At 45.4% G+C, this 12244-nt stretch overlaps 1 protein-coding gene across 1 annotated transcript in view; it reads right to left on the bottom strand.

The window, feature by feature from the left end:
- Nucleotides 1-304: 304 nt before the first annotated feature.
- The window catches only part of LOC121440591 (alpha-protein kinase 2-like), a 41875-nt gene continuing 29935 nt past the window's right edge, over nt 305-12244 (bottom strand). The window contains exons 4-5 of the mRNA XM_041641352.1: nt 7347-9045; nt 305-409 (exon numbers count right to left, since the gene is read on the bottom strand). Coding sequence (XP_041497286.1) covers nt 305-409; nt 7347-9045 — 1804 coding nt within the window. The remainder of the gene's footprint in view (nt 410-7346; nt 9046-12244) is intronic.

Raw genomic sequence — 12244 nt, 5'->3', positions numbered from 1 at the left:
ATCAGTCCCATTGTCTCAGTGGGTGGGTGCATCCCCTAGAGTGGCTCCCAGGAGCCCATGGTGATGTTCCCAGTTAGTCCCCTGGGCAGCTGAGGATAGGGAACCTGAAATGACCCTATCCTATAGCACTACTGACGAATATCTTGCATATCACCATAGAACCTTCATCTGGTGATGGATGGAGATAGAGACAGAGACCCACACTGGAGCACTGGACTGAGCTCCCAAGGTCCCAATGAGGAGCGGAAGGAGGGAGAAGATGAGCAAGGAAGTCTGAGTCATTTTTTTAAATGTGAATATACAGTTATCTTAAAAAAAAGTCTTTAGTAAGGCATGAATTCTGAATGGGGATAGAGTACTTGTTGAAGGCATGCAAACCATGAGATTCAATCCTTAGCATTGCCAAAATCTAATAACAAGAGCAAAAGAGGAGAAAAATCATAAAATAAAAGTGGTAATATCATTAGTTATTAAATGTGTTCGGCACTTTACATGTAATCTTGAATCCTTCAGATATTTTTGTTGTTGTTTGTTTGTTTGAGACATGGTGTCAAACCTGAAACCTTGGCTGGAACTTGCCATGTAGACCAAGCTGGTCTCAAACTTATAGTGCTATGCAAATATTTTTTTAAAAAATTCTTTATTTTTATTATTTTATATGTCTGAATATATATATATATATATATATATATATATATATATATATATATAAAACATGTGTACCTGGAGCCTGAAGAGGCCAGAAAAGGGTATTGGATTCCCAGAGCTAGGAGGTTGTGAACCACCTGATATGAGTCCTGGTAATGCAACCTTGTTCCACCGCAAGGGCAGCAAGTGCTGTCAACTGCTGAGCCGTCTCTCCGGACCCCTTATGACACTTTAGCAGTGACATTATCACTGTTTGCTTTCCAGGTGAGAAGCCGAGAAGGTTTAATATGATTTTCCTCAGTGTCAGAAAGTAGTAGGATGGGGAACAAATCCAAGGCTCAAGCCCACACTCTGTCCGGTAGTACCCCCTTTGCTCATGGGAGACACATTCTTGGACCTCTGGTGATGTCTGCAACTGTGGACGGCACCCAACCCTACCCTTCAGGGCCTTTTCTGTTACACCATGGACCAAGGCTGTGACTTTGAAGTCTGGAGCACAACAGCACAATGAGCAAAATGTCTTATTCTTCCTGCACCTGTGAGCAGGGCTTCTGCTGTTACCGTAGATCTTAGGTATCTCAGCATGCTGTTTCCTTCTCTTTCCTTATTACATTGGAAACTTCCTCCTTCCTACATGAAGGAAGCACTTAGTGGCCTCTGTCTGACTTTTCCGAGGTGCAACATTACTCTTCCTATACTTCAAGGGCCATTATTGGATAAGGTGCCTGAACAAGCGCTGTGATACCACAGCAGTCAAGACTGCTCCTAAAGGACTGACAGGGTGAATACACATGCAGTGTGGTTCTCTGCACAGAGGAGGGGTTTATATGCTACCTGGGGCCAAACTATATAACACAAGATGTTATTACACTGCTCAGAATGCCTTACAAGTTAACTCTTATGAATGATCTCTTTCTGAAACCACAGATAGCAGAAAGGCAGATAAGAGGTAGGGAGCAACCATACCAAGCATGACAAAAAGGGTGGTTAGTGATGGGGAAAGCAAGAGAGGACAGCCTCCGTGAGCAGCCAGGAGCGACACCTCTTCCCACTGCGTTCTCAGCAGGAGCAAGCTCCCGTGGTTGATTTCCTGACAGAACTGAGTCAGTTGCTCTTGTTGAGGCACAAGAGGCTTAAGGTTAAAGCCATATTGGATCATCAAGGTTGTAGATTTCTAGGCAAACAGGTCCTATCCATTGTCTGTGAAGTCTTGGCCAAGCTTGCGTTATTCCCAAGAGAACCCACATTGCCCTTTTATTTACAGCCCCCCCCCACACACACTAAGCATTTAGGACCAGCAATGATGGCTGTGGGAAAGAGGGGCATAATGCTGCATGTTGACTATAGGATGAGATGTGTCCCACAAGATCTTCCCCAGCACCTGACAAGCATGTCCCTTTGATCCTCTGTAGCTGCTGAAGCTCCCTCCTGCCAGGACGGGAGGGGAACTAGGTTTGGGACGAGTGTTGCAGCATGGAGAGAACTTGATACCCATGAGTGTCGAGGGCCCGCCTCCTGACAATACCGATATTGCCTGGGCGTTATCACAGCAGTTCTGGAGGCTGGGAAGGGGGTTGATAGGTACCAGATGGTGTACCTATTCCCCGGAATCCTACTGAGGAGCTGGAGGTCCATCCCATTAAGTCTTGACTCCACAGAGAAGAGGCGTTGGAGCAGCTGCTGTGGTTGCAGTCACTGCTAGCATTGCTGGAACATCGACCCAGTAGCCCCACCAGGACAGGAAACCTCACCCCACGTGTTAGCGGAGGAACCCCACCTCCAGGGATTACAACCCTGGCATGAGACCACCCCCCATAGGACACAGATTGGCCTCTTCCCTGCTTGAGGGATACCTGTAGCCACGTCCCCTCCAGGATGAATCCTTTCTACCGGGAATTAGAGGCCCACTGTTCCAAGGAATGTGTCCACCAAGACACTAAAAGCCAAAACTGCACACCAACCACTAGTGTGCACAGGGGAATCCGGGTGTGAGGTGTGGTGCTCCAGAACCGGGCTGCTCAAGCTTTTTGCACTCCCAAAACTCCTTTCAGCCCAAGAGACTGTATATGATCCCAGGGTATACACACAGGCACATAAAACAAGTACACAAATCAAGCATTTATGGATACTAGTTACTGATAATATAATATTTCACATCAATTCTTTGACACATAAACAATGTTACCACTTATTAAAGATAAAAGTAAATTTTCATACTAACGAGATAGCTATGCCTGCTTAATTTTACCTAAAGAATGAAATCTTGGTTGAGTACTTGATTCCACAAGGTAGAAAGTATCTTTAATGATTTTCAGAGTTAATATTATTTTGATTTTTATACTTGTCAATAATGAGACCTCCGCGTTGCATAAATATGTAGTACAAGGTGGCAAAATTATTTTTAGGGCTCTTTCTGGAAAAAAAAAGTTGTATATTCTGTCCTAACTCCAAGCTAAAATTTATTTAAGGATCTGTATGTGCACGTGTGTTCATATGGTGGGGAGCACGCATGCTCACGTGTGGAGGCCAGAGGCTGACATTGGGTATCTTCCTCAGTCACTCTCTGCTTTAATGTTTCTAAGATTTATTTTAATTATTTTTAAATTCCGTGTGTGTGTGCGCATGCGTGTGCGTGCGTGCGTGCGCGTGCGTGTGTGACGAGGGTGGAGTATATGCATGAGTGCAGTTTCCTGCTGAGGCGGAAGGCACAGGATCCGCAGCAGCTGTGACGCACTTTGAGCTCATCTCCTCTGCAAGAGGACCTATGCTCTTGACCCATCTTTCCAGCCCTATAGGTTAGTATAATTTTTTTGAGAAAGTCTCTCATTGGACCTAGAGCTTGTCGCTTCAGTTGTACTAGTTGGCCAGCAAGCGTCAAGGACCTTTCTGTCTCTGCCTCCCCAGGAACCCCAGCCTCTACAGGTGCTGGGGGTCAAACTCTGGTCCTCATGGTTGTGCAGGAAGTACTTTCCTGGTTGGGCCATCTCCACAGTCCCCCATGGATTCTTTGAATGAAATTCAACTGCAGTGACATCCCACAATGTGACATGGGCCACTACAGTCAGGAACACCCCTGAATCAGGGTGTATTAATGTATATAATGTAATTCTATTGTGCACATATTACACATGTAATTATATTAATGTATATAATGCAACTAATGTGCTTGATTTGGAATTAACTTTCGGTTGTTGCATGATCAGAAACCTTTAGCCATTGCTAAACTTTTCCTGACCCCCACATTCACTACGGGGTCACGACCCACAGTTTATATAGCTAGGCTTTAGAATAAACCAAACCATTCCCAGGACTAGAAGAGCGGATGGACGGGCATCTTGTCTGTGGGAGGTGGCCAGCAGCATCTGACAGGTGGAGATAATGACGGACTGTGCTCAGGACAGTAAAGACTGTGACATAATCAATAATCGCTGGAATCCTGCCTAACCAGGTAGTTAACCTCCTACTGTGGGGTTACGTATTCTCTCGGTGACTGGGCGCCTATGATGTGGCAGCCACGACTCTAGCACTTGATACAACACACACCAAACAAATTCTGCTCCACCAAAGAGTTGCCTCGCTTTCTCTGATTAGTGCTAATTCCTCGTCAGCCTGATCTTCACTCCCAGGACCCGAGACTGCACACTCGTACTGTCCACTTGTAGTCTTAGAATTGCAAAAAGACACACGAAGCTCTCTGGGGTGAAGTGAGGCAGACACAGGCCTTGTGAACTCAAGGCGTGGGTGAGCTTACTCCAGCGTGGCTGGGGAAAGAAACTTAAGATGGGCAGAGTTTCAGGCCTGGGATCAAGAACATGAGCTCAAAATCAAGATGAAGAGTTGGCGGTGTGATCCTTGATGAGGATTCAAGTTAGCCTGGGGTACCCTTCTCTGTTTTCCACTCCCAAACTGGAAGGCGCTTTGGAATCTTCCATAAATGTAGAGAAATTGGGGGCTTTCCAATCCTAGCCTGGGTCAGTAACTATTTCAAGACAATGCCTAACAAGATGGCTTGGCTTTGTTAAAGAGACGGGAGACGACAGAAAATAAAGACACCTGGAGACTCGTGAGTCAGACAGGAGATATTCTGCAGGAGGCCCTTACAGAATAATAACACAGGCGATTAGAGGCATGGAATATCCCTCAGAATGCTAAACCTGATGATGTTCAGATGAAGACAGAATGCTAAAAGATAAGCTGCCAGTCACTTCCTGCAAAGAGACAGCTCGAGGTAAGTGGGTAAGACTAGTCTTGAGGATGGAAAAACTTATAAATATGAATCCGAAGGCAGGATTTTAAAGCATTCAAAAATCCCTAGGTGCCCAAACCTCAGGAGTCAGAGAATAAATATTTAAAATGCACTTGAACTTAGTTATGGAAAAAGTCATTTTTCCCTGGATCATATTATACAAGGTTTTATAGAATTCCCAGTGACTCCCCTATTTCTATGTCGAATTTGCAATAATAATTAGCCACTTGCTATCTGTTGGCCATGATTTATAGAGTGTAAGAAATATAGATATCTCCCATAATTAAATAGAAACTTTTCACAGGGCTAAAAGAATCTGCATTTTTACATATGCCAAACCCAGAGGGAAAAATCCTCCGGCTTTAATCTAAAGAGAAGAAATGCCACTGGCCCAAACATTCCACTTTTCTGTCACTTTTCCGAACAGGGAAGTTCAGGGTCTTCATTAATCACCTAATAACACTGCACAACATCAGTCAAGGGGGGACGGACGTGGATTCACAACTAACTCTGACAGATGGGTGCAGGCTTGGTCCCAAAGACTGGGCATTTTATTTAGCTGCATTTTCAGTAAACCAGCTTGCTGGCCACAGACGCATACATCTCCAATTCTAGTTAGGGCACAAACTGAGGAAAGCAGGGGTCCCTTCCCTCCTGGCCACAGTTAACAGATCTAGAACCTGCTCTCACAGGACTGAGTCTAAAGCCAACACGGTCAACTGCCACCTTCCTCTTGCCTCCATCCATTAAGAGGAAAGGCCCTCTTTGGGGAAACACATTCTAACTGCACAAGCGACTGTAGAAAGGTGCTTAGCTGAACTAGAAAGGGACATTCTGTGTTCAATGGCATTAAAAGGTTAACACTGGCACTTCAGACTAGCAGTTAGCCAAAGTTCCTCCGTGCACCGGTCATGTGCATAGACCTGTGGCTGTGGTGTGTGAGCCGATCTGTGGGATGTTTAAGGAACACAATGGACCAAGCTGGTTTGCCAGCGGAAAGGAGAAAGGGTGGCTCCATCTGGCCAACTTCACCAGCAGAACAGAGCAACTGGTTCTTCTAGAGTTCGGGTCTGGACATTTGTACTTTGGCTACTTTATGACAGGACCTTTAGGAATCCAGAGCCCTGGGGTCTATTATTTCTTCTCATTGAGTTCAGCTACTTTGCATTAGGGATTATTTCTTTGGAGTGTTTATTCTTCTATAAAAATAATACCAGATTTTTAATATAGATTCCCAGGTAGTAAGAAATATCAGTGTCTCTTCAAGTTTGGGAATAACAAGAAGTATAGTAAAAGGGTAATAATAGTAATAATTATGATAGATGGATATGCAGATGATAGATAATTTAATAGATACATGGGTGCAAACATACATATGGACACACAGACATTCCTAAAGACATTTGTTTCCAAAAGCCAAATCTTGTCCATAGCATATCATCAGCCCAAAACCTATTATAAAACTACATAATTAAAAATACAAGTATAGGAAACGTAACATTCTCTATGCATTAATTATTCCTATAATTCTGTCTCTTTCAAATCAGAACTAAAAATTATACCCAAATCATTATCAGGGGAACAATACACATTCTTCTTGGCATTTTCTTGGCCTCTTTTATACTTTATGGTCTAAGGAAAGCAAAAAATAAGGCAAACGCCCAATCAAAAGCATTGCATCACACGCACAAGATCAGCTTTTCCTCCTTTCTCCAGTGTGGCAAGTGGATCCTGTAAGCTTTTCAGTCCCACCGAAAGGCTGCCACTTGCATTATGTGTTCTGACTAAAGCCGAAGTCTACCATTTTCAAAGTGTACCTGAAAAATGGCCAGAAAGAATGGGATCCCCCTCCCTTTAAAGGCGACACCATGAACAAGTACTTGAGAAACTCTCGGAAGACCGAGCACTGCCTAGTAAAACGCATGCCGTAGGCAAAATATCAGGTTTCTTTCGCAGCTGTCCAGAATCCCATTAGTACACTTCAACCTATCGCTCCTTCGCTATAATTAGGACGGCTCAGGGTTTATCTGGGCCTTCTGTCAAAGCCAGATTTCCTTCCTAGCTGCCGAAACAGCAGCCGCCATTCACAACTACCCCGACGGCACTGGAATATTTATTTTGATTTACATTAGAGTACAAGAATTGTGTGAAGTGACAAACACCACACACACACACACATACACATATATACACACACACCACACACACACACACACACATACACATACACACACACCACACAGACACACATACACACACCACACACACACACACATACACACACACATACACACACATACACACACACCACACACACACCACACACACACACACCACACACACCACACACACACACATACCACACACCACACACACACACACACACACACACACACACACAAAACGTGTCCTCTCGCCGTTTAAAAACAAAACAAAACAAAGCAGGTCTTACCTGAAGATGGTCAGTCTGGTCTGCTATCTGGCTTGCTTCAAATATTTGATTAAACAGCTCCCCTCTTCTCCCCAAGCTTGTGTCCCCTTCCTTCGGAAGTGGGTCTGCTGGTGGCCGAGGGGTTTTGGTGTCGTGCTCTGCAGGAAGTGGAATACACGGTTCTGCATGGAAGTGGGAATTCCAGCCAGCAGCTCCTGCCTCGGAGTGTGTGGGCTCTTGTCCATAGTTCCCAGTTAAGGGGTGCCTAGTCGGTTCCTTGGGGAGCAGATCAAGCGTGTCTTTTGGAGAATTGTCTTTCAGCAGCTGCTTCTTGGCATTTGCCTTCATTCCGGGCCGCCTCGCCCTGGTGGGTCTCTGGGCAGCCTTTCTGCTGCCCGGATGCTTTTCATCTGCTCTTTCCCCAGCCAGGCTTTTCAAACCCTGCTTCACTTCTGACTTTTCTAACCCCCCAGACGAGGGCCTCACCCCTGCCTCCGTCTCTGCCTTATCCATGGTCTGCAGACTGTCACTGGAGAATTCCTCTCCCGCTTCAGGGTTGTCTCTGGTTTCTCCCCGAATTCCTGGACAATCATGTCCAACAGCCTCGGAAGCAGTAGGGAGTGGAGCCCTCCCCAGTTCAGTCATCTTAGCCGTTCCATCCTGGTGAGGTCCCAGAGTAAGAGTCATTCCTGCATGCAGGGGTAAGGGACTATGCCTGGAGGCTCCGCTGCTCCTGACCCCCACTTCCTGGGGTTGTGAGTGATAAGGACACAAGCCAGTGGTGGCATTCGTAGGCCCCATGTCACCCGACACCCGAGGCCCACAACCCATTTCACTGAGGAAATGCTCACGCCCACCCGGACCACACTCATTCAATGCCATCTCTTCGTCATCGCTTTCTAATAAAAAAACTCGGTCAGTCCCCAGCAGGCTACTTTGCCAAACGGCGTTAGAGTAATCCGTCATAACATCGGAACATTCCAGATACTCCAGGTCATCATCCGAAAACTCCTCCGTGTAAGTTAGGGTTATCTCTGGGCAAAGTTCATAGTCACTGTCAGAGTCTTCACTGGAAACCTGTGGGCCGGGCTGCACGGTGATGGAGTTGCTGTCACCTGGGTAAGGACACAGGGTGGCCTCCGGCAGTGGGAGACTAAAACTGATGTATTTCTGTGCTTTGGGGTTTTGATGACGAGGGGTCACACCCTCCTCATTAGCCCCTTTGCTACCTAGGTCACCACCAGTTAACCCCGGCTCAGTTGCATGCCCTGTCCTGTGCTGACATACATCCTGTTTTTCAGTAGTGTTATCTGAATGAAAGGAATTGTCTTGTGTGTTGTTTGAACTGTACGGCTCTATCCTTTGTCTTGTCTCTTTAACATCTAGAGGATTCTCAGAATTGGAAGCACCAGAGTCATACATGGCCTCTCTCTGGGGCAACCATGAGTGGCTGGATTTGTGGGGGGAGGAATCAGCTGACATGCAACCCCCCACACTTTCTTCTCCCTTACAAGGGCTCCATTTCTCGTCTGTGTGCTTTATGTCATCTCCTTCATGTCTCTCTGTTTCATGTTTGCCCACCACATCCCTGGCACCTCCTGGGTCAGGAGACACTTGCGCGTCCTGCAGACACTGGACCTCAACGGATGCCGAACAGCAGATCATCCCCTCGCGGCTTCTTGCAGAGACTTGATAAACAGCAGCATCGCTCTGGGTACAGCTAGAAAGAGGACAGACAGGTCAGTGCAGTGGCATTTGTCACATCTTGGTGTTTGAGAAAATGGCCAGCTCTGAAAAAACTGAGAAGGAGGAAATATATATATATAATGTATGTGTATATGTATATATACATACATATATATAGTCTATTTTTATTTTACTGTTTAAGTTAGCGTTAGTGCTCTTGAATTTCAAAGAGCATTGTGTGCGAGAGGCATTCTATACAAGTAATAAAGGCATTCTATCTCAATGTTCTCAAACAATGCCAGCAGTAGCTCTTTTTAAAGATTACAGAAGACACATAGCTTTAAAAAAAAGAAAAGAAAAGAAAGTTTTACTTTTTTGAAACTATACTATAGCTATGTCATTTCCCCTTCCATTTCCTCCCTCCAAGAAGTGGGATTTCTTGTCGAAGAAACTGTACAATACCATAATGGGGTTGTATGTTGGAAGGTCGGTGCCATTTCCTCCCCAATGGGACTGAAAAATCTAACTCCCAGCCGTGAGCTTCACTGCTGGAAATGTGTGTCCACATGTCACCTTGACTAATGTGGATCAAGTCAGGTGTCTAGCTTTGGCCCAGCAGGGGAGAGCTCTGAATCACGCTAAGCTAAGCTTGCACTCCCTGTTCCAAGAGGGACGGCGCTCCTGTGGCTTTTTCCTCTCTTGACTGGAGCCACAAGCAGCCTGCACCTGACAGGCCTCACTGACTCATTCCCTGCAGGGAACCTTCCGAGAGATGCTTAGTTCACCAACTGTCTTCTGTCTAAAATGTCTACAGTTCTCTAACTCAGGTGGGATGAATTAGACAGATAGATAGGCGCACTTCTGACTCTAGTTCTGAGTCCCTCTTCACCCTCCCCGGAAGGAACCCTTTATCTTCTCGCCCTATATATGCTCATAAGGCTTCAATCACGGGAGCTTGGTGGGGGTGGGGGAGCGCTCACTAACCTAACCTATTCAATTATAACTTCAAGGATGCTTTATTTAGACGGTAGTCAGTTTCTAGATGGATTGATCGTGGCCATGACCTACACTCTGCCTTGGATGACATCCTGGGGAGCTAAGTTTAGGGAAGCCGTCTATTTTACAAACTTATTCGGGTCTGGAGGAGTGTGAGGGGGCTCCAGGAAGCAGAAAACTCTTTTGCCAGAGTATTCTTCAAGAATATGAAAATGTCAAGGCCGAGTAGCCTTTAGGTTCCCCCAAGGTGAGCATAAGCATTCTAACAGCTTGCCAGGCATGGTGTTTCACACCTGTAACTCTGGCGCTGGGAAGGCTAAGATAACGGATGGCAGCAAGTTCAAGGCCACAACAGGCTACAAAGAAAGACTCTGTTTCAAACAAAACAACAAAAACTAGAGGGGGAGGGATCCTGAGAATGTTATTTAAAATTCCTAAATCAAAGGCTGAAGAAATGACTCAGCAGCTAAGAGCATAGTCTGCTCTCCCAGAGGACCCAAGTTCAATCCCTGGCATCCATATCTGTAACTCCAGTCTCAGGAGATCTGATGCCCTCTTTTGGTCCCCGCAGATACCAGGCATGCACACGGTACACAGACATGCATGGAAACAAAACACCCATACACATTAAACAAGTAAGTAAAATTACTTTCTAAAAAGAACATTAAGTTTCATAAGTCACAACTTCTAGACGGAGGAATTAAAACATGTTTTCAAAGATAGGAGTCATTCCCACGTAACGGCCTCCCACTCCCCTCCAGTCCACTGCTTCCCTTAGTTAGGCTCAGGTCTGTCCAGCTAAAACCAAATAAAGCTGATAAAAAGCGACCTTTGCAGAGTTTCCTATTATATCCATCATTCCCTTCGTGAGCCTTCTCGATTAATTCCTGGAGATCTGTCCTCGGCTATGGGTTTACAGGGAACATCAAAGAAAATTGTGGACAACAGGAAAATCCTGAGTAATTCAGCCATTCTGACCTACGGGTGCCAGGAAAACCCTGAAGGGATGATGACCAGTGTAGAGAGACATGGAAAGAAAGCAAGGCCAGGAGGCACACAGAGCCACACAGGATAGAAGACGGGCAATTGATCAAGATCTGAGGAGAAGCAGGTGTGGTGGCACACGCCTAACCCGAGCACTTGGGAGGCTGAGGCAGAAAGATCACAGACCAAAAGCCTAGTTTTGCCTACAAATACTCATTTATATCAATGAGAGAAAATAAATGTAAATCTTCGAAAAATGGCAAAAGTAACCGTACTAAAAATAAGTTAATAATTGAATTGGCTATATCAGATTACGTGGTTTAGTTAAAATAATTTAAAGCACATATTTCAGTTGATATCAAATTTCCACTCCTCCCTCCATACACTGAGTAGAGAGGAAAAGGAATTGGACGTAAGCAGGACCAACTTCCCACTGGCTAATGGGCGCTATGTATTTTGCTTTTTGGTTGATGTATCTTTGATCATTAACTTTAAGTATCCCACAGAAAAGGGGGGGGGGGATTGGGCATAATACCAGTATCTGTTGTATGCTTCTATGTTAAAACAGTCTAGTTACACCCACATGCAAAACTGCGGTGCAAGTAAGTTAAGTAATTCCTCCATAATGATAAATTGGGATAAGCCAGTGATCCATTGAACTCTGAAGCCTGGGTCTGTGTATACGTCAAGAAAACTGCCATTCAGAGAAAGGAAACAGTAAGGTAGAGAGAAGGCATTGCGTAAATGAAGCATTTCTATCCAAAGTCTCCATCCTACTCTGTCACTTAGCAATCCTGTGGGAAACATGTGTTGATACCTGGCATTTTGTTGAGAGCTGAAGAGAGTCAAGGAGATGGATGAGATCTCGCATCTATCACCGGCAGCCTCAGAGGGAGCCTCAGAGAGCCATTCCGTGCAAGGCTGCATTCTAGAGTGGGCAAGATAGCTCAAAGAAAGGACTTCGGTGGTAGCCAGCTAAAATGTGGGGCTAATGGGTATACAAAAACTGCAAAAGCTGCTGGCAGAGAGACCTGTGGACCCCGAGGTGATACCTAAAACCCCAAGGAGGAATTCCCAGAACAACTGAGTTCCACACGTGTTTGTCCTTCCTAAGGGAGGCAGCAGCAACCTTCCACCCTGTCAGAAAGTCTTACCTTGAATTCTCTAGGCTCTTTCTAAATTAATCATTACCTTATTAAAGGAAAGGGGGTCCAAATTATTGTAACTAAATGGGGTTTCTGGGTTTGTGCCCC

This window comes from Microtus oregoni, unplaced genomic scaffold (genome assembly GCF_018167655.1).
Source record: "Microtus oregoni isolate MIOR12 unplaced genomic scaffold, Mior012 000069F_ref0000032, whole genome shotgun sequence".
NCBI classification, from domain to species: domain Eukaryota; kingdom Metazoa; phylum Chordata; class Mammalia; order Rodentia; family Cricetidae; genus Microtus; species Microtus oregoni.
This window is presented reverse-complemented; position numbering and strand designations above follow the sequence as displayed.